A 19,047-nucleotide genomic window follows, 5' to 3' on the forward strand; every position below is an offset into this window, starting at 1 on the left:
CCATCCTTGACCATAACAAATATCAGTGTTCTCATTAACATGTTATCGAGTTTGAAATTTAAACAAACGCAGTTTTTGTGGTAACAGCTAGATATGACTAGAGTAAGAATTGTCTTAGTATCCTATAAGAAATCCTGGGTTTTAAAATGTTTTTCATTTGCGTAATAGATCATTGATGCAGTTGCACAAAATCCCTAGGCAAATTTCCCCATGCTAACTATTTTCATCGAAAACACCGTGCCTTGCATTTCCTAAGAGCATGCAAAATTTTTGCATTGGCACAAGGATTGACAAACGCCCGAATTCCTATCTAAAAGAACCCTCGTGTAACTTTTATCCTCATACGTTAGTTGTACTATTGGGCGTGAGGTGCTCTTTTAGATATTACTGTTGATAATTCCATATAGCTGATTGACAAACAAAAATTTAAAATCAGCCCTCAGTGTTGTCGACTATTTACTCTTTTCACAATTATTCCCTATAAATGATATCATTTCCAATTACAGTGCATCTTTATGTTAATGATTTCATTCTGTCCATTATTCACTTTAATGGCAGAAATAGGATATTCAACGATCAGAAAACAATATCAAGATCATTCTCAGCGAATTCTTTTATTAAAGCATTGCATCATGGTCTGTATTAATTTATGTGTGCTAGTGAAGCAAAAAAAGCTGTGCAAAGCTGAATAAAGTAAAAGTAAGTGAAACAATATTATCAGATTATGCTAAAAGGGTTTAAGATAAGTACACTTCTTTCTTCAAATAATCAGTGAGATAATTTTGGACCTGGTGCTGGCTGGCGAGATTAAGAGGGACAGTCTTCTTCGTCTGAACCATCAGAGCAATCCCAGTTACCGTTACATCTTTGGTATTTGTAGATACATTGTCCGTTTCCGCATCTGAATTTCCAGTATGGGCAGTAAGACGATGTTGGACTTGGAGCTGGCTTGGAAGATGAGGAAGGACAGTCTCGTTCGTCTGAACCATCAGAGCAATCCCAGTTACCGTTACATCTTTGGTATTTGTAGATACATTGTCCGTTTCCGCATCTGAATTTCCAGTATGGGCAGTAAGACGATGTTGGACTTGGAGCTGGCTTGGAAGATGAGGAAGGACAGTCTCGTTCGTCTGAACCATCAGAGCAATCCCAGTTACCGTTACATCTTTGGTATTTGTAGATACATTGTCCGTTTCCGCATCTGAATTTCCAGTATGGGCAGTAAGACGATGTTGGACTTGGAGCTGGCTTGGAAGATGAGGAAGGACAGTCTCGTTCGTCTGAACCATCAGAGCAATCCCAGTTACCGTTACATCTTTGGTATTTGTAGATACATTGTCCGTTTCCGCATCTGAATTTCCAGTATGGGCAGTAAGACGATGATGGACTTGGAGCTGGCTTGGAAGATGAGGAAGGACAGTCTCGTTCGTCTGAACCATCAGAGCAATCCCAGTTACCGTTACATCTTTGGTATTTGTAGATACATTGTCCGTTTCCGCATCTGAATTTCCAGTATGGGCAGTAAGACGATGATGGACTTGGTGCTGGCTTGGAAGATGAGGAAGGACAGTCTCGTTCGTCTGAACCATCAGAGCAATCCCAGTTACCGTTACATCTTTGGTGTTCGTAGATACACTGTCGGTTTCCGCATCTGAATTTCCAGTATGAGCAGTAAGACGATGTTGGACTTGGAGCTGGCTTGGAAGATGAGGAAGGACAGTCTCGTTCGTCTGAACCATCAGAGCAATCCCAGTTACCGTTACATCTTTGGTATTTGTAGATACACTGTCCGTTTCCGCATCTGAATTTCCAGTATGGGCAGTAAGACGATGTTGGACTTGGTTCTGGCTTAAAAGATGAGGAAGGACAGTATCGTTCGTCTGAACCATCAGAGCAATCCCAGTTACCGTTACATCTTTGGTGTTCGTAGATACACTGTCCGTTTCCGCATCTGAATTTCCAGTATGGGCAATAAGACGATGATGGACTTGGTGCTGGCTTGGAAGATGAGGAAGGACAGTCTCGTTCGTCTGAACCATCAGAGCAATCCCAGTTACCGTTACATCTTTGGTGTTCGTAGATACACTGTCGGTTTCCGCATCTGAATTTCCAGTATGGGCAGTAAGACGATGTTGGACTTGGAGCTGGCTTGGAAGATGAGGAAGGACAGTCTCGTTCGTCTGAACCATCAGAGCAATCCCAGTTACCGTTACATCTTTGGTGTTCGTAGATACACTGTCGGTTTCCGCATTTGAATTTCCAGTATGGGCAGTAAGATGATGTTGGACTTGGTTCTGGCTTAGAAGATGAGGAAGGACAGTCTCGTTCGTCTGAACCATCAGAGCAATCCCAGTTACCGTTACATCTTTGGTGTTCGTAGATACACTGTCGGTTTCCGCATCTGAATTTCCAGTATGAGCAGTAAGACGATGTTGGACTTGGAGCTGGCTTGGAAGATGAGGAAGGACAGTCTCGTTCGTCTGAACCATCAAAGCAATCTTTTTCACCATCACATTTTTTGTATTTGTATATGCACTGTCCACTTTGACATCTGTATTTCCAGTATGGACAATGCTTCCTTTTCTTCTGAATTCTTTGTGCTAGAATCAAAATTTTCCATATTATTTGTCGGAAGTTGTAATTTTTTTGTAGAAATGATTCAGTTTTGACGTAAAATTAAGATATGACGTAAGTGCTACTATGGAAATTGGAAATGTTTGCTTTTAAATTTTGTGCTTATTATAAAGATAAGGTGCCCAGTTTTTTTTTCATGACCCATTGGCTCCGGCACAAATTTTGAGGTGGGTAAGGCATAATTCAACACTCATAGGAAAAGATTTTGAAACTGACTTTGAAAACTTTATTGTTTTGCAAAAAACATAGCCTCTCCGGCCCCCTTTTTGTTAGAGGCACTGTCACAGAAGTTTGATGAAATTTAGGTACTTTCTTTACATTTTTGTTCTCTAACGCCTAATTTTTAGAACCACAATTTTTTCTCAAGCTTCTGTTATTATTTCATTTTATTTTTTGCTTCTACAGTGTAATTCACTTTGACCTCGATAATCAAGTTTAAAATGGATAAATGATTATTATTTTTGGATTTTTTACTGCTCTTTTCTTTATTTTCATGGTGCTTTCCTGTCACGCTTTTCAAAAAAACTTCTTCAAATAAAATAAAAAATAAAGGAAATATTCAAATCGGTATGCGTGAACAGAAAGTTCTGATGAAGGCGTTTCTCAACCTATTCATTTCCGTTGGTTATCGATATTTCTTAAAAATTCCTTTTGTCTGTGTAAACCGATGCTTGAATTATGCTTAAACAAAGGCAAAGTGCTTAAACAAACTTTTTTCACATTGTTGGCCCTTCAGTTCAGGATGAGTGGCGCGGGCCCTGATGCATGTGTACATCAGTACATCATGCATGATGCATGTGTACATCATTTTGGCACAATCAAGCCAATACATTAGAGTATTTGGCCAGAACTCTCTAGCAAATGTTGACGTATGGTAGCCTGTACTCGAGGTTTCTCGTTTTCAAGTAAAAGGTCTGGAAAACAGGCTTCAGTAGAGTCAAATTCCGCTTTGATTTTTGCAAAATCGCTGTGGCTATTCGCTTTCAGAACCTTTTATCAACTGATTCTCAAAAATCTCAAGGAAACTATCGAGTTATCTCTTACTAGTAGGTCCTACCCACAAACTTAGGAAAACAGAAAGAAAACATTTCTATGAAGTTTTGCCCTAGCGCTTGAAATCATCATCACCTTCGAAATCTAGTTAAAAATTGATCTTGTCATTTGAGCACAGAAAGTTGCAATTTTGATTCCTTCCTCATTATCAATGATAAAAACTTGTGTTTTACGTTTGGCGAGTATTTAGCTCCTATGCTACTAAAGCCTGGTTCCTATAAAATCGTAAGAGTCGGGAACGTGTCGCCGATCGATCCCTTCTTCCATCTTCCATAACGATCAAAGAAAAAGTGTTCCCATAAAATCGGGAGACCAACGCAGACTGACGCAGACTGACGCAGACCAACGCAGACTGACGCAGACTGTCGCCGACGCTCTTACGATTTTATGGAAACCAGGCTTAAGTGAAGCGATTATTCTGCAGTAGATTTTAGAGACATCATCCCTAGCAATATTGACATCACCCATAGCATTGCATAGAGCATTTGCTTCAAGTCATTGGACATCACTGTTCGTTTAAACATTTCAACTCTTTGTTTTTGCTGTACGTCTACCGTGAGTCTTGGCGGCACTCAGCGAGAACATAGTTGATGACAAGATAGTTGCTTGGCGATAGTCGTGAGATCATAGGGATAGTTAAAATCAATTCAGTTGCCATAACAACTAGGCACGTGCTCTTCAAAGAGTGAAAGTTTTTTTTTAGATTTTCAGTCAGAACTTGCAATCAATTTCGTTTGCTTGTTAGTTTTGAAATAAAGCAAAAGAGTTACTTCAATGCCCATAGTTATTACAGCGCAAGGCATTTTTGCTTTTGTTAACACTTTCATGCCAATTCGAAATTTTGGTCTACAAACGATTTATTGAGTTTTCTTATTAAATTTTCATGCAGGTTTTTACATTAATAGTATTGTCCTTCCCTGTTTATTCTTTTTTGTTTGTACTTATTTGACCTAAGAGCCTTGAGGTTGCTAAGCAGCTCGTTTTCCTGCCAAATATGTGCAAATGCAAGAGGGGATCCGGGTTGCGGAAAGAAATGCGACTGCGAAGGAGTTTTTCCTCGCAGCGCAGTCACATTCGATTTATGTAACTCTGATTCTCTTCCGTTACATTTAAAGACAATCTGTCACGACGTTGATTGATTATAAGAACAAAAGGATTTTTTATTGTTTCCAGTCCCCCTTTAATTTATCGCATTGTAAAAAATATGGCGGAGCGCTGGAATCGTGTTTAGGCTATTGTTCCAGCTATTGTTCTCGTTAACCAATCCACAACGAGACAGATTTCCTTTAACATAACTCTACTCCGAATCAGCTTTATTGCGCACAAAAGGTCAATCCCTAATGTGTTTGTATCGTAGTAATATGTAAATAGAGTACTGTGTCTGATCGTTGGTTCGGGTCGTGTCCAGGCCTTTCAGTCGTCACATTTTCTCCTTATTTTTGTGAACAGTTTTTTGGCGGTACAAAACTTGAAAAAGGCTTTGAAAAATGCAAACATTTCAAAACATATTGGCTGAAAGCTTTTTCGTCTGACACTCCTCAGAGCATAAAACATCGGAATAAGGGTTCGAAAGAACACGATGAAAAATATACCCTTTTAGAGATCGAAATAGGCCTATCAGAAAAATGCGAGGACAAGACCGATATAGTTGTCCAATCAGTGCCGGGTCCCTAAAGAAATATGGACAATGAAAGTGCCAACAGTGTCTGTTCGACAGGGGAAATGCCAATTTAAGACACCAAAAGAATAAAAGAAATGAAATTAATCTACGAAGAAGGCAAAAATATACACACATCCGATGCCTATATGCTATTAAGTGAACATACCATCAGTGTTTGATAAATTCGTCAACTGCAAGACGCAAAGAATGAGAGCGATCTTCACTGCCAAGTACATATTGCAGCAGCTTTAAATCTAAATGAATAAAAAAATTTGCATTAGCACTTAATTATCAAATGTCTCCCTACCTATACGGTTTTTTGGCAATTTGATTTTGCAAAATACAACAAAGTCATTTATATTGGGGGTGATCAAATAAAGTAATCTGAATAATCTTTAACTCAAGTCAAACGTGTCAAACAATTCATTGAAAATAATTCAACATTGATGTTTTGAGAAATTCAAATTTTTTTTTTGATAAGAATCCGGTTATGATAAGAATCCGGTTATGATAAGAATCCGGTTATGATAAGAATCCGGTTATGATAAGAATCCGGTTATGATAAGAATCCGGTTTGATAATGCTTGACGTTATTCGATACAGTTCAAAAGCTTCGCCGAAGTCGCCATTGGTATCAATGTCTAATGAGAAGTTGCATGCATTTGACGCCTTGCATAAAATTTCATTGGATGGAAAATGCTTTAGGGCAGAGGGCCAGATCCTTCAAACCTATTCTTCAAGCGCGTCCAAAAATAAGAACGACAAAAATATTAACATTAGTCATTTTATCAAAACTCGACTTCGGAGCAGTTCCGACAGGTTGAAACAAAGTCATAACTTTGGAAGTAAAGCAGACATCTTGCGAATTCTTATGATATTCAGACTCTTTGCTTTAGCTACCTACAGCTTGTAAAAGCGAAGGAGCGGGACTTAATTGGCATTCACGCAATTCAATCTTTATATATGTCTTCATGCATTTTGTCAGCTTTTAGCATCCCAAAATTTCACTGCATACTACCAAAGTTTATTCTTTGTATTTTCAATCATAAGCTCTTTTATACCTGGTCTTAAATATTTCCGATAACTTTTGGGTTTACCTGCAAACTGTTTTCAATATTTTGGGACTGTACTATCGATGGCATTACGTTTAACCATAGATATGACTGCTTGTAACTCTTCAACGTGACTCTCGCCTGGGGGTCTGATTGGTCACTTTCCTTCCTCTCAAGACCACTTTTCCCCGGATATTTCCACAAAATGTTTTAGCTACACGAATATACTATTAAATAATGAACATGGACTTCACTTTTTTCAGGTTTTATTTCCTTTAGTTTTCCGAAGAAATCAAATTACAACATAAAACATGATATCAAAAATTTTTGCAAGTGCATAGCAACTCTCAAGATATCGTTGATAATTTCAAATTAAAAGTTATTTTCCCTGATAAATACTTTCTAACCGATTTCCTTTAAACATGGTCTTTACGCTAGCGATTTGGGTATCTTTATCAAATTTATTCTATATTCACATTTCAATTATTAATCCGAATCACAGAAAAAGGTATCTAATAATCATGATAGTAATATCGTATTGTTGATTATTTAGTTAATAATAGAATTGAGAAGCAAAGCTTTAAATGACCCTACCTTTCACGTTGGTCTGCTCTTTTAGAATCTGAGACAACGAACGTCAGCTTTTGATGGTCCCTGCCGGAGAATGAGCAGATTCAGAAACTCCTCTAAGGTAAATCAAAGCCCGAGAATGGAACTTATTGCTTTGTTGTAGAGGCATTCTGTCATTATAGTAAGACTATTGTTTATTCAAAAACAATGCATTAAATTATTCATGAACTTTCGGGTCAGCAAAAGAATAATCCTATTTTTCTATTCCAATATGAAGTTTGAAAATAAGGTGCCAGTTGCTAGCAGGAGCTGCTTGTTTGGGCCACTCTGCGACAAATTTTCGATAACAAATGTTGATTTCGTGGCACGCAACGTAGTTTTGCAGCTGCGCAACCAGGAATTTCAGAGGGCAGGGGGTCTAAGGCACAAAAAGGCACTAATTAAACTTTATTCACTTATAGCCTGGTTTCTATTTTCATACTTAGAAACAGAAGAGATGCCAAGGTGCATTTCATGTACGCCAAAGGTCCACCGGGGCATTTTTTTAGGTACGCCGAATATATGAGCAGTTAGTAAATCTGTAAATATTGTATGCCAGACGAGGAGAACTCATCAATAGGAGAACTGAAAAATTGTGGTGTATGAGTCTTTATTTTATTCCTTTTCATGCTACCAATGTACATGGCTTCGTCTGTTTTCTCCATTCTCAGCGGACTTCTCTTTTCTGTCTGCCATCCTGGGCCGCCGAGAGGTTTAGGAGGCCCGAGAGGGAAATGAAAAAGACGAGCGACGACTTGCGAGCGAAGCGAGCCAAAATTTTTGCGACAACAACCTTACGAATAGCTTAAACTCATTCAATCGTTTAAGTGTATTTTTGTTACTTTTAATAAATTCAATTTTAAAATGGAATTCATTGCTTTATGAGGCCCCCTAGAACTCGAGGCCTTAGGGCTATTGGCCCCCCTTGCCCCTCTCTCTACGGCCCGGCTGTCATCTCCTTTTCCCAGTGCCAGCTCAGTTTTGAAAAGCAGCCCACCATCTTTTATATCCGAAGACATTTTGCTCTTTAAAATGTTATTATTGAATTCTTTGCTTCGCACTACAGATGGGAGGAGGTTGAACAGTTTCATGAACCTTGACTTCAGCTGGTTTCTGTCACCAAGTCTGGCCTTCAGCTGATTTGTAATACTGACAAGGAATGAAACAGCCGAACATCAACTTATTGTACTATCTTTACTGCTTGCTAATACCAGTCCGCGAATATTTCTCTACATTCGTTTCATGCAAAGGTCCTCTATAACCCTGTCAACTATATGACAGGCTTAAAAAATGTCTTGGTATCTTTCTTGTAACTTTTTTACCAGTGGTCGTAGAGACCCTAACCCGTTCAAAGACTTGTGCCTTTATTTTGGTTTTAGAGTCCCAGAACCATTCTTCTTCTATACCAGTGCGTAGCATATCAAAAAACACGGTTTAGAGTTGGGACTTGAAGATGGTGCATTTTCGCAACATGATGACGTTCGACCCAACAAGTGCGTGAAAGTCTGACTAAATCATTTATCTGTATTTCCGCGAGGTCTATTACATCTGAGAGACTCATTGAATGCGTGAGAGACCATCCTTTTTAGCGTGATAACCATAATATCAAGCAATATTCCAATAAAAAAGGGCACTTTTCCCCTTTTGAGAAAAAGTGTAAGGGTCTAGACCCCCAGGACCCCCGTAATTGTGCGCCTGTTTTGAACGATACAAACATAAGAACTTGATGGTACACATAGTGGTGCAATACTTCGAAGCCGCTTTAGCATTATGGGTGAAAGCTAGCTTAATAGTGTACATCAGTATTGCACATTTCAGTGCCACTTGCTAATTGTCAATGGCACTGATTGGGCAACCTTTTACAGTCGTTCTTGCGTTCTTGGTTGGCCTAAATCAATCCACAATTGGGTATATATAGTTTCTAACTTAGAGTTTTCATCTATGTTCTGAGGTTTTTTACACTGAGGAGTGTAAAATTTTTCAGTCTGTGTTAAATTCTGCTTGGTAAATAAGTTGCCCTTGAGTGTATTGCCCAATAAATTGCCTATAACTAACTTTTTAAAGTAGTAAAAAGCAAACAATTGTATACAAATATTACAGAGGTAAACAAGGTGAGAATAAGGATTGTTGTTGAATGTGCTTAAGACTGCGTGTTTCGTAATTAGAAGCATAGATACCTGTGACTGGGATTACATGTATCCTAGCACCCAAACTGTACTTATAAATTCCTTTTTCTTATGCTTGTAAAATAGGTATGAAAATGCTGACTCATTTCAAATGTATTTATATTAATCTCTTTGAATCACGATAAACGCAAACTGAAATTGATAAATTCTTCATCAAATGGCTCTGCTGCCCAACAACTATTAAAACAAACCTTTTTCGTGGCAATGCCGACACTTAATTATATTGGATTAGGTATGTGTACGCGTGCAATTAAGAGAATAGTAGCATGTAGTAAGTGCAAAGGTCACACACGTATGGGCGTAGTAGGTACTGCAGCAAGAATTGTAGTTAGTTACGAGTAGGAGCTCCAGTAGAAAGGATATATATTAGAGACAGCCACTCCCTGGCGTAGGCCAGTGGAGTGGTAAGGAGTAACTCACGCGGATTTGTCAAGTAATCATCAACCGGTTAGTCTGAATTAGGCCTTAGTAAATATTGCATATGAATATAAAACGTCATCATGGTGTCTTCATCATCTCTGCCCTGAGAATCCAGAAAGATACAAAAAATTTTTATAACAGTATGTGTTTCTGAATGCTAATTCGTTTCTCTTATCCCTTCATTTTCCCTACTTAAATTTATGACGTCATAAAGTTATATGTTTAGAAAACAGAAACGAGCCTATCAAATACTTCTAAACAAGGAAAATCTGTCAAGTATCTAAACTTTTAGAATTATGTTTAATTACTTTGATGTTTTTTTTCTAATATCAAGCCAAGACAATATCATTTTCTTGATAAATATAACTATCGTACATTAGGGAAAATTCGCTCCATCACCAACAATTCCATGACCTTTTTACTGTCACAGGAAATAGGAAAAAGGGAATTTCCTTTGAAACCTGTTTGACTTCGTCTGGTTCGTAGCAGCCTCAGCTTCAGTTCGCCACTCCGAGGCTACAATTGAGGAAGTAATATTTGCTAGAACAGTTGCAGCATCGACAGTGGTATGGAAACACCAGCAAAGTAAGGCATTTAGGCAGGTCTTATGCTGAGAAGATGAACGTATCAGAATCGATGAGAAATCTGCCTGCTGCAGAGATAAACGATTCTTTCTTTAGCGATGAATCAAGCGACATAGAAGGTTCAAAAAAATTGCAGATCAGTATCCAATATTGCAGCAGTCAAAAGTGGGTAACAACTTACTTACTGTTACTTAAAAATATCTACATACAGCGTGACTGGATGTAATTTAGTGATAATATCCTGTTTAGTATTTTTACTTCTAATTTCTTGATATATTCTGATACAATTTTCTTGATTTACCAAAAACCAAAGCGGAACAGCGAGGATGTCAGCCCAATTATTTCTTGTTTCATTAACACCTCGCTAGGTGCCTCTTCAAAGGACAATGAACCCAACGAGGCCATTATTCATAGATAATGTGACAACTTGTGGAAGTATTTACACATCGTTAAATTGACATCAGTTTTTGAAATATGGGTAACCTGTTACAGTCAAACTCACGTTTGTATGACGGATCACTTGGGACCAGACAAAAAATATTCCGTGTTATGCCTAGTCAGCCTTAACATACAAAATATCAGGTGATGAACTTTAACCAAATTATTAATGCCTGTACAGTGTCAAAAAATCTTAGGTGTGTTTCTCAAAATGTCAATAGAGATTGTAAATATGTAAAAATATGTAAATATGTAAAAATATTTTGAATTATCACTTTCAAAATATACTTTCAAAATATGCAATTATTATGTTATTGCAAATGCTATTTTAAAAAAGGACCTCAAAAAATACCACAACTGTGCAAATATCCCCAAATCCAATGTACCTTTTGAAAGCTGATAAAATCTATACCAAATTAGCTTGAACCAAGAGAAGCAAAACAGGTTGCTTAATAATCATCTAGCCTTCATAAAGTGTACAGTGTATCAGAAAACTGAATGTGTCAGACCGGGGTTTAGGGGGCCTTTAGAGGGAAGGGAGAATGAGATAAATCGACAATGGGGGAATAAATTGAAAGACTCTGATTTAGTGTACTTAGACAAACACTAAGTAGACTTTGTTTAGACTTAGACAAACACTATGTTTCTTTCAAATTATGGCTTTGTTGACTTTCTCAAGAAAGCCTTTTTTCTTTGCAGTGGTGCAATACGTCATTTTAGAGAAAGGCTGAGGAAGTTAATCCATAGTCGTAACTATCAAATTGTTGTCATCACTTTAGTGTTGCTTGATGCAGCAATTGTTGTTGCCACTCTGCTGGTTGATGACAGCACAAAAGGTATGTTATATGCATGTTTATCAAATATCTGTTGAAAAACAGTGGGATTCCTAAGGCAAGTTTTATATATAATGTCTGTGTTTTATACATGATTCATAGTACTTTCTTATTATTGGGGTGATGTTTAATGTTTGGCCAAATTGTTCGAAATGTAAAGAATATGAGAAAAAGGAGTCTTCTCTAGCACTTGGTATTTGATATTTGCTCTGATGAACTTATGAAATTTGCTTTTGGCCTTTATTGTCTATAGAACATGCAGTTTTTTATGAATAGCGCAATGATGGATATAGACAATCTGTCCTTGAAAAGCCTCACAGGAACCTTACAATTCAAGAAAGACCTTGGAAGGCAATTCTGTTTATAAGAAACTCTTTATATTCTCGAAATGTTGTCAGATAAAGTAGCATGCAGTGTCAAGCAGGGGTTGTTGTTTTAAAACATTTGGGTTGTGATAAGAATTATGATGCTAGGGCTGAATATCAGGAGTTGCAAATATGTTTGCCATTTTTTATGGGCAGAAATGATATTTTTTGACAAGCTTTTTGTCTGAGAACATCAGAATATAGATAAAAGATTTCAAGCTAGAAATGTATACCGAGTTGCAGATGACATGGAGAAATATGAGCACATGACAGTATTTGTCCAATCAGGGCTGCCTGAAAACATATATTGTAGTTGACCACCAAGATCATTTTAGGTGAAATTTTACACCCTCTGAAGCTAATCAAGATGGATTCCGTTATAAAATTTAAACTACATGTCCTCATAAAATCAATGTCACGAGCATTAGCATCAAAAAAGCTTAATGTAGACTAAAATTCTGGTCCTTTATCTGAGACTAGATTGAAAAATCAAGGACAAAGAAATTCAGACTATTCTTTTTCAAAAAAGGTCCTTAGTTGAAATGATGTGTTGCGTATCAATGTCATTGTGTATATTAAGAGCTTATTCTGTGTTTGAATTCTATGTCTTTTTTCTTCTCTCTTAAGGAAAGGCATCACATACAAAAGAACTTGCTGAACATATTCTACATGATTTGAGTCTTGCAATTTTGTCGGCATTTATGATTGAGGTATTGCATTTTGCGACTTTATTGCTGAAAGTCTAGATTAAATTCGATTTCATTGACAAATATACCTAAATATATTTCAATACAGAATAAAAATAATTAAAATAACATTACAATAGTTATCCACACATACAGTCTAATAAATTAGCTTTATAAGACATAGAACATTATAAGACATTATGTATTTAAATATATTTGTCTAAGGAGGAGCTCTCTAATAGATTAACTAATTGAGAGAGGGTCTCCCCCCATCTAAAACTAAAAAGGTGAAATTTTTCAAATCAAAAGAGAAACCAGATAGATTGTTAATTTTATTCATGGCAAAACACATGAGAAATCAAATGGTTTTGTCACACAAGATTTTCTTGATATCTTTATTTTCTTTATGTTTTCTTTATTTATGTTCTTTAATTTAATTTTTGGACATATATTTTGGTAAAGTCTTAACTTGTTATCTTCTCTTTAGATTTTCGTGAAACTATTTGCATTAGGACTGTCGTTTTTCAAGCATAAATTTGAGGTATGGCTTGTAGCTTTTTTCCCAAAATCAAATATGTTGAGATTTGTTTGAAAAATTACTTTATGCCAGAAGCAAGGTAATTAAACCTCTTATGTGAGAATATTAATCCTATCATTCAGCCTTATAACATCACAGCTTGAAAAAAAGTTCGAAATTTCTGTTCATTGTTTGGAGTGAAACTGTTTGTATTGTAATGGGTCTCTTTTTCAATATTTTATTTGGTTCTGACTTGTAAGTGGCTTACATTTCAATTGATTGCTGGCAGATTAACATTTAAGGATAATAGCTTTCCCGAATAATTTCAACTGAACCACCCTTACCATGATTGGTCTTCTTTTATGCACAGATAACACAGAGCCAGAAAAGGAAGAATCATCTAGCAAAAAACTTGATTTTACAGAACTAATTAGAAAAATCAATATACTATACAATTTGATTTTCTTAATTTAACATGGATGGTGGGTAGCAGCCTTTTATCAGAAGGGCGAGTTAGAGTGATGAGCAAAGTGCATGTCTCAGCAAATAGAATGGAAATAACAGGGATTAGCAAAGGTGTGATATTGTGGGTGAAGTGGAGAATGCCCTTGGTTTGGTATGAGAATGTGTATGAATGAATGAAAAAGAAAAGTTATGGCCTAAACAGAATTACTACAATTGGTTTCTTCACTTTAATTTCAATGATTGTTAATAATAAGGGTCTTTTTTAGATACAATATTTCATCTTTGCAGGTCTTTGATGCTTGCATTGTGATAATTTCATTTTCGCTAGATGTTTTCATGCTGTAAGTATATTTAAAAAACTTTTTCTTGAATTGATGCAGGGCAAGCTGGCATAGGTCAGCCCCAAAATAATAGTCTTTTATCAGTTATGCTTGTTTCAGATACATGATGAGAAGAAGGTTAAGGGTTTTCTAATAAAATGATATTGTCAAAACGTCAGCTATTTATTCAAATCAGTAAATTTAGTCTGAAGTCATTATTCCAAAAGAAAGTAGGAAAAAGATACATGGATGGATTCTGGTGACAAAGATTGCGTGGTTAGTGTTAGATAATGATTGGATGCTGGTGCCACACCCTTCAGGTGACGAGAGAATGACAGAATTGCCAATTTTTGATATCCAGTTTTAACTTTTGGAAAAGAATATAAGAAGTTAAATAAAAGTGAATTTTTTACATCAATTTGTTTTGGTTTTTAAAAATGCTTTTTACTGAATGTAAGCAATATATCTTCTTAATTCGATGTATCATAACTGTCTACAACAGCATCTAAACAGTATCAGTATTCTTCGTACACAGCAACAGGATACCTACCTTTACTAAATGTGAGCAATATATACCAAAAGGACACAAAAATATCGGGGGATGTTGCACCCCTCACAGCCCCTGGTAAATCTGATAGCTTTAATCAATTAATGGCTTTAAGTTTTCAATTAACAATTCTACACATGATTGGCTTTGATTAACAATTCTACACATTGTTAGATGCTTTTCTATCAGACATTTTTGACCCTCATATCAGCGTTTATTTGTAAAATAATGAAGAAAGGTTGCATTAATAAAGAAAAGTTTAGATACACATAATGCTCCGGGCCTTTTCTTAGTGTTGACTAGTTTTTATACTAAAAGTGTCAAGTTTCATACTTTTTACAACAGTCAGGCTTAAACCTATGCCATATAACCTTGCCAAAGAATTCAATGCAAGAAAAACTTTATAACACTGATGCATAATTATTTCAAATTCAGTACTGGCCAGCTTTATTTTTATTTCTGTGTTTATAAAAAAAAACTTCAACTTCGTGCATTTTTCAGCGTTAACAAGGAAGAAGGTGCATTGAGTGGTGTTGAGTTTATTATCTTGTTAAGACTCTGGCGTATATCAAGGATTGTTAATGGTGGGTTGGAAACCGAATTCTATTTTCAGCTTTGAAAATTTTTACCCGATTTCTGTAGTTTTTCTTGATCTTGAAACACATATGAAATGATTTTATTAGCACAGTTGGCTTAAAAACATTTTACACGAACATTTTTTTGAGCTAACGTGATTTAGAATATCAAAAGTCTGAAGCAAGCCCAAACCTAGTCTCTGGGTGTGAATTTTTTTGAAAAGTTTGTTATGAGTGGCCTTAAAATTGCTCAACATTTAAAGAGAGCTTAAGGAAACGATTATTATTTCAAAGAAACTTTTTTATTGATTGAAACTATAATCTAACCTTTTTAAGGTAAAACCATAGTTGATGGAGATTCTGTTAGCCTTCTCTATCGAATTTGACTTTTCTTGGACACATTTCGCATCTCTCTCTATTGTAATTAGTAGAATGATTTATTTCTTGTACCTGAGTGTTATTAGAGTTTAAGCAATGAACGGTTTTCTTTTTGTAGGAATTATTATGTCAGTGAAGAGAAAAACAGAAGAGAAAATGGAGCTCTTAAGAATACAGAGAGATGAACTACAGGAGCAGGTTTCGAAATTAGAGTTAAAGTTAACAGCGCAAACAGTGAGTAACATTTTATTCCCACAAGCTGTTTCTCTCAGCCCTATTCTGTTGATTTGAATACGTCCTGTTGGTATCAATGATCTCATTTATACGTTCCTATTGATTAGCTCCTTTATCAGCAATGCAGAGGTATTAGATGACAGTCATCAAATCGTAATGTGGAACCCAAATTGGCACACACCGGTAAACATTCAGGGCACGCACAAAGCGGAGTATGGCATCCAAATTTATCATTTGGGGCACACATAAAGCGGAATGTGGAACCGAGATGTAGGGTTTGGTGTACATAGAAAGTGGAATATGGAGTCTAATCTGTATTATTTTGCACACAAAAATGGTGGAATTTGGACTCTTAATGTATCATTTGATATGAAATTAGTATAATCTTGTAAAAACTTGAATTTCTATTTCTTAGAAAGAGATACAACATCTTCGTGCAAAGCTAGAGGCCTTGGGAGTTTTGCCTGACGACCAGCCACAGCCTTGATCGATTGTGAGTCGTTTTAACTCCTTTTATTCGATCAAATTACATTGAATATGTGACTGATGACTTCCTCGTCCTCCTGAACAAGGTGCTGATCTCCAATTGCTTATCAATATACACTGAAAATTAACAGTTGCCCCAAAGGCGCAGGGGATGCTAAATGTTTAGGGGACTTAGAGTGGATCTTCATCGACACAAAATTGAGCGTGAAATTCAAAGTTGCAAGCTAGGGCCGTCCTGCTCTATGCCCCAAATAGTGTGTATAGCTCTGCCTATACGGAATCGAGCACTCTATGACAGAATTGTGAAGCAGTAATTTTCGTTACACTAAATATAGATATCAACCAAGTCTGACTTCAGTTTTTGTTGAAACCAACCATTTATATGCCAAGCGTTCATAGCATGTTCTTTTTTTGTGTACAGAGACTGTTGTATGTCTATTGTTTTTGAAATTATTGTAAGTAGATTAATATTGATAGATGTGAGAGCACTGTGCTAGAAACTTTGAGTTTCTAAAGTACAACAACCAATGTATTGCGATCGCTTAAATAATCTGCAACGATCAAAGGTGTAAGATCGTTTTTTGCTTGCTTTTGTAGCAGTCCAAAAATGAAAATGTCAAGCGCAACAGAGTTGGATAACTTCAAAGGAAAAAGAAGCTATTTCTGGATCGTTTTAAGCTTGCCTTGAAATCCCAAACAATGTTAGAGTTTCCTTTTTCAAAGGCTTGGTTTCTGATACAAACTTAGGGTAAATTCTCTTTAATTGTAGTCCGTAACTTAAAATAAACATAGCTTCTTAGCAGTGTTGTAAAGGACAGTTTTTAAATTTACACAGCAGAAGTATTTAGCATAATGCGCAAGAACTTCTTCTTTTCCAACATGCTGCCAAGTATAAAATTGGAAGGTTGTAGCAATATTTGCTTTTAGATGCTTTAAAGGCACAATGTCCCGACATATTTCTTTGGCAATTTATTTCCCCATTTGTTGCACTTTACAAATATTCCTATTGCTACGTATCCAATCGGCAATATATCCTTATCCAAAGCTAACTCGCAATTTTTCCTGATTTTAAACGCGCTGCCACGCCTATTGCTAGCTCTAAACAGTTGACAGACGGGACAAAGTGCCTTTTAATGCGGCCAGCAGCTCTTTTTCGGTATTGTATTTCTCACGAGGTTATTGTTGCTAGCGATACAGAAATGCTTTTTCTTCGATCAAGTAAAAATATTTGTATCTTAAAAAAATTCACAAAACATTCAGTCACAAACTTACTTCTCTTTTTGCAATTTTTACGTTTAAGCTGATTTTACAGCTCAATTTTTTAGGCAAGATTTTTCAAATAATTTTGATTTTGGAAGAATGTAAATAGGTTTTAAATTAATAATTAACAAATGGTATGTGCAACTAGATTTTTGGTACAACATTCAAATTACCTACATCATTTCCTGTAGTCTGTAGATTTAGACCCTATATTAAGATGACATCTCTTTAACAGGCTCTTTTTAAGAGCCATTTTGCATTAGGTCGTCTTTAAGCGGTCCCAGGTCCCAGGTTTCAAGATCCCAGATCCCAGGTCCCAGGTTTCCAGGTCCCAGGATTCCAGGTCCCAGGATTCCAGTTCCCAGGTCCCAGGTCCAAGGTCCCAGATCCAAGGTCCCAGGATTCCAGGTCCAAGGTCCCAGGTCCCAAGATTCCAGGTCCCAGGATTCCAGGTCCCAGGTCCAAGGTCCCAGGTCCCAGGTCCCAGGTCCAGATTTGCTATAGAAATTGGTATCTTGCATATTGATTTCGCCAAACGTTACTTTCTGTTAAAATCGACTATAATTAATGTTGAAGGGGGTAGTCACGAGAATCACCAGGCAAACGACAGAATCAAGAGTTAGCCAGAAATCAGTGCTAGCAACTTATATTTAGCATTAAAAAGCAAATCTTTTTTAAATTCAATGCAATTCCCTCCATTTTGAAAGAAACTATATGTTTATAAAGTGCCACTGATCGCTTATGATATTTTTGTTCTTATGAAATCGTAGTAAATTATTGTCAGCTTATAAATAATATCATCATTTGCTAATGGTAGAGTGGATAATATATTAGATTATTGATTAACTAAAAGGAGCAAAAAATTAATATTGTACAGCAAACTTAATATTGTGTGTCATCTTTTTGAACGATTTCTAAACGATTCATTAAATGAAAGCTCATTTGCAAGCTGTTGACAGATTTTTGTCTCAAAAGATTTTTCATATCTGTTCTCAAATGTCAGAAAATTCCAGTTAAAGCATATTAATAACTACAATTGAAAGACAAAATTACATTATCATCACCCGTAAAGTTGTGTTGTTTTCCTTTCACTCTTCCTCCTCACAATTATATTTTTTTCTTCACGTCAACTTTCCAAAAGCACAGACTTTCAGAAACCAACCTTTTGCATATTCTGAAGCACATTTTTAAGATCAAGCATCACTAAATTTGCTTCAATCGTTTTGTAAAATGCTTCCACTGAACTGATAAAAATGTTTATAAAATTTCGACTTAAAGCAGTATTCAATTATCAACAAACCATTTTGTCTGATTTTTCTTTACAATATTTTAAATTATGAAAACAAAGTCTGTTTCTCAGATTTTTTACATTCCGTGATTTGCCACAAAGTTCAATGTCTTGGTTCAGTAACTAAGCTTTGAATGAGAGGCTATGATTGAACCATACGTAAACGTAAACGAGACAATGCTGGTCAGTGCAATTTTTTACAGGGATACTTGCTAGAGTGTTTTAAAGATGATGTAGAGTGAGGGCTAGGGTAAGGGAAGGTTAGATCAGTTATATTATGGAATCAAGCTCTCCAGCAAACAAATTCAACTTTGGTATTTCAAATCTCTAAAGCAGATATTGAAAAAACGAAACTTCTTTCGGGGTACAAGAGAAGGGATAGGAAAAGGCAAGGACCGCGAAGCATATTGCGGATTAAGGGGGCTATAATGTTTTGGGGGGGGCTAAACATGCTAAA

General features: G+C 36.3%; 2 protein-coding genes across 3 annotated transcripts; one reads left to right on the forward strand and one right to left on the reverse strand.

Moving 5' to 3' along the window:
- Positions 1–589: 589 nt before the first annotated feature.
- On the reverse strand, positions 590–7,070 carry LOC135687422 (uncharacterized). Its single transcript, XM_065203973.2, has 3 exons — positions 6,994–7,070; positions 5,514–5,601; positions 590–2,600 (listed from the first exon to the last, which is right to left on the reverse strand). Exons 2-3 carry the CDS (start codon positions 5,514–5,516, stop codon positions 738–740), a joined length of 1,866 nt encoding a protein of 621 aa, XP_065060045.2. The 5' UTR covers positions 5,517–5,601; positions 6,994–7,070; the 3' UTR covers positions 590–737.
- Positions 7,071–9,307: 2,237 nt separating this feature from the next.
- On the forward strand, positions 9,308–18,924 carry LOC135686986 (voltage-gated hydrogen channel 1). Of its 2 annotated transcripts, XM_065203408.2 has the most exons (10): positions 9,308–9,641; positions 10,045–10,363; positions 11,336–11,472; positions 12,462–12,544; positions 13,008–13,061; positions 13,791–13,843; positions 14,871–14,953; positions 15,441–15,556; positions 15,972–16,049; positions 16,640–18,917. In XM_065203408.2, the coding sequence occupies exons 2-9, from the start codon at positions 10,233–10,235 to the stop codon at positions 16,041–16,043; spliced, it is 729 nt and encodes a 242-aa protein (XP_065059480.2). In that variant the 5' UTR covers positions 9,308–9,641; positions 10,045–10,232; the 3' UTR covers positions 16,044–16,049; positions 16,640–18,917. The 2 variants fall into 2 exon arrangements, with proteins under 2 accessions (XP_065059480.2, XP_065059481.2); XM_065203409.2 differs by lacking the exon at positions 9,308–9,641 and having other exon boundaries at positions 9,952–10,363; positions 16,643–18,924.
- The last annotated feature ends 123 nt before the right edge of the window (positions 18,925–19,047 follow it).

This window comes from Rhopilema esculentum, chromosome 20 (assembly GCF_057945365.1).
Source record: "Rhopilema esculentum isolate cy_ngs chromosome 20, ASM5794536v1, whole genome shotgun sequence".
NCBI classification, from domain to species: domain Eukaryota; kingdom Metazoa; phylum Cnidaria; class Scyphozoa; order Rhizostomeae; family Rhizostomatidae; genus Rhopilema; species Rhopilema esculentum.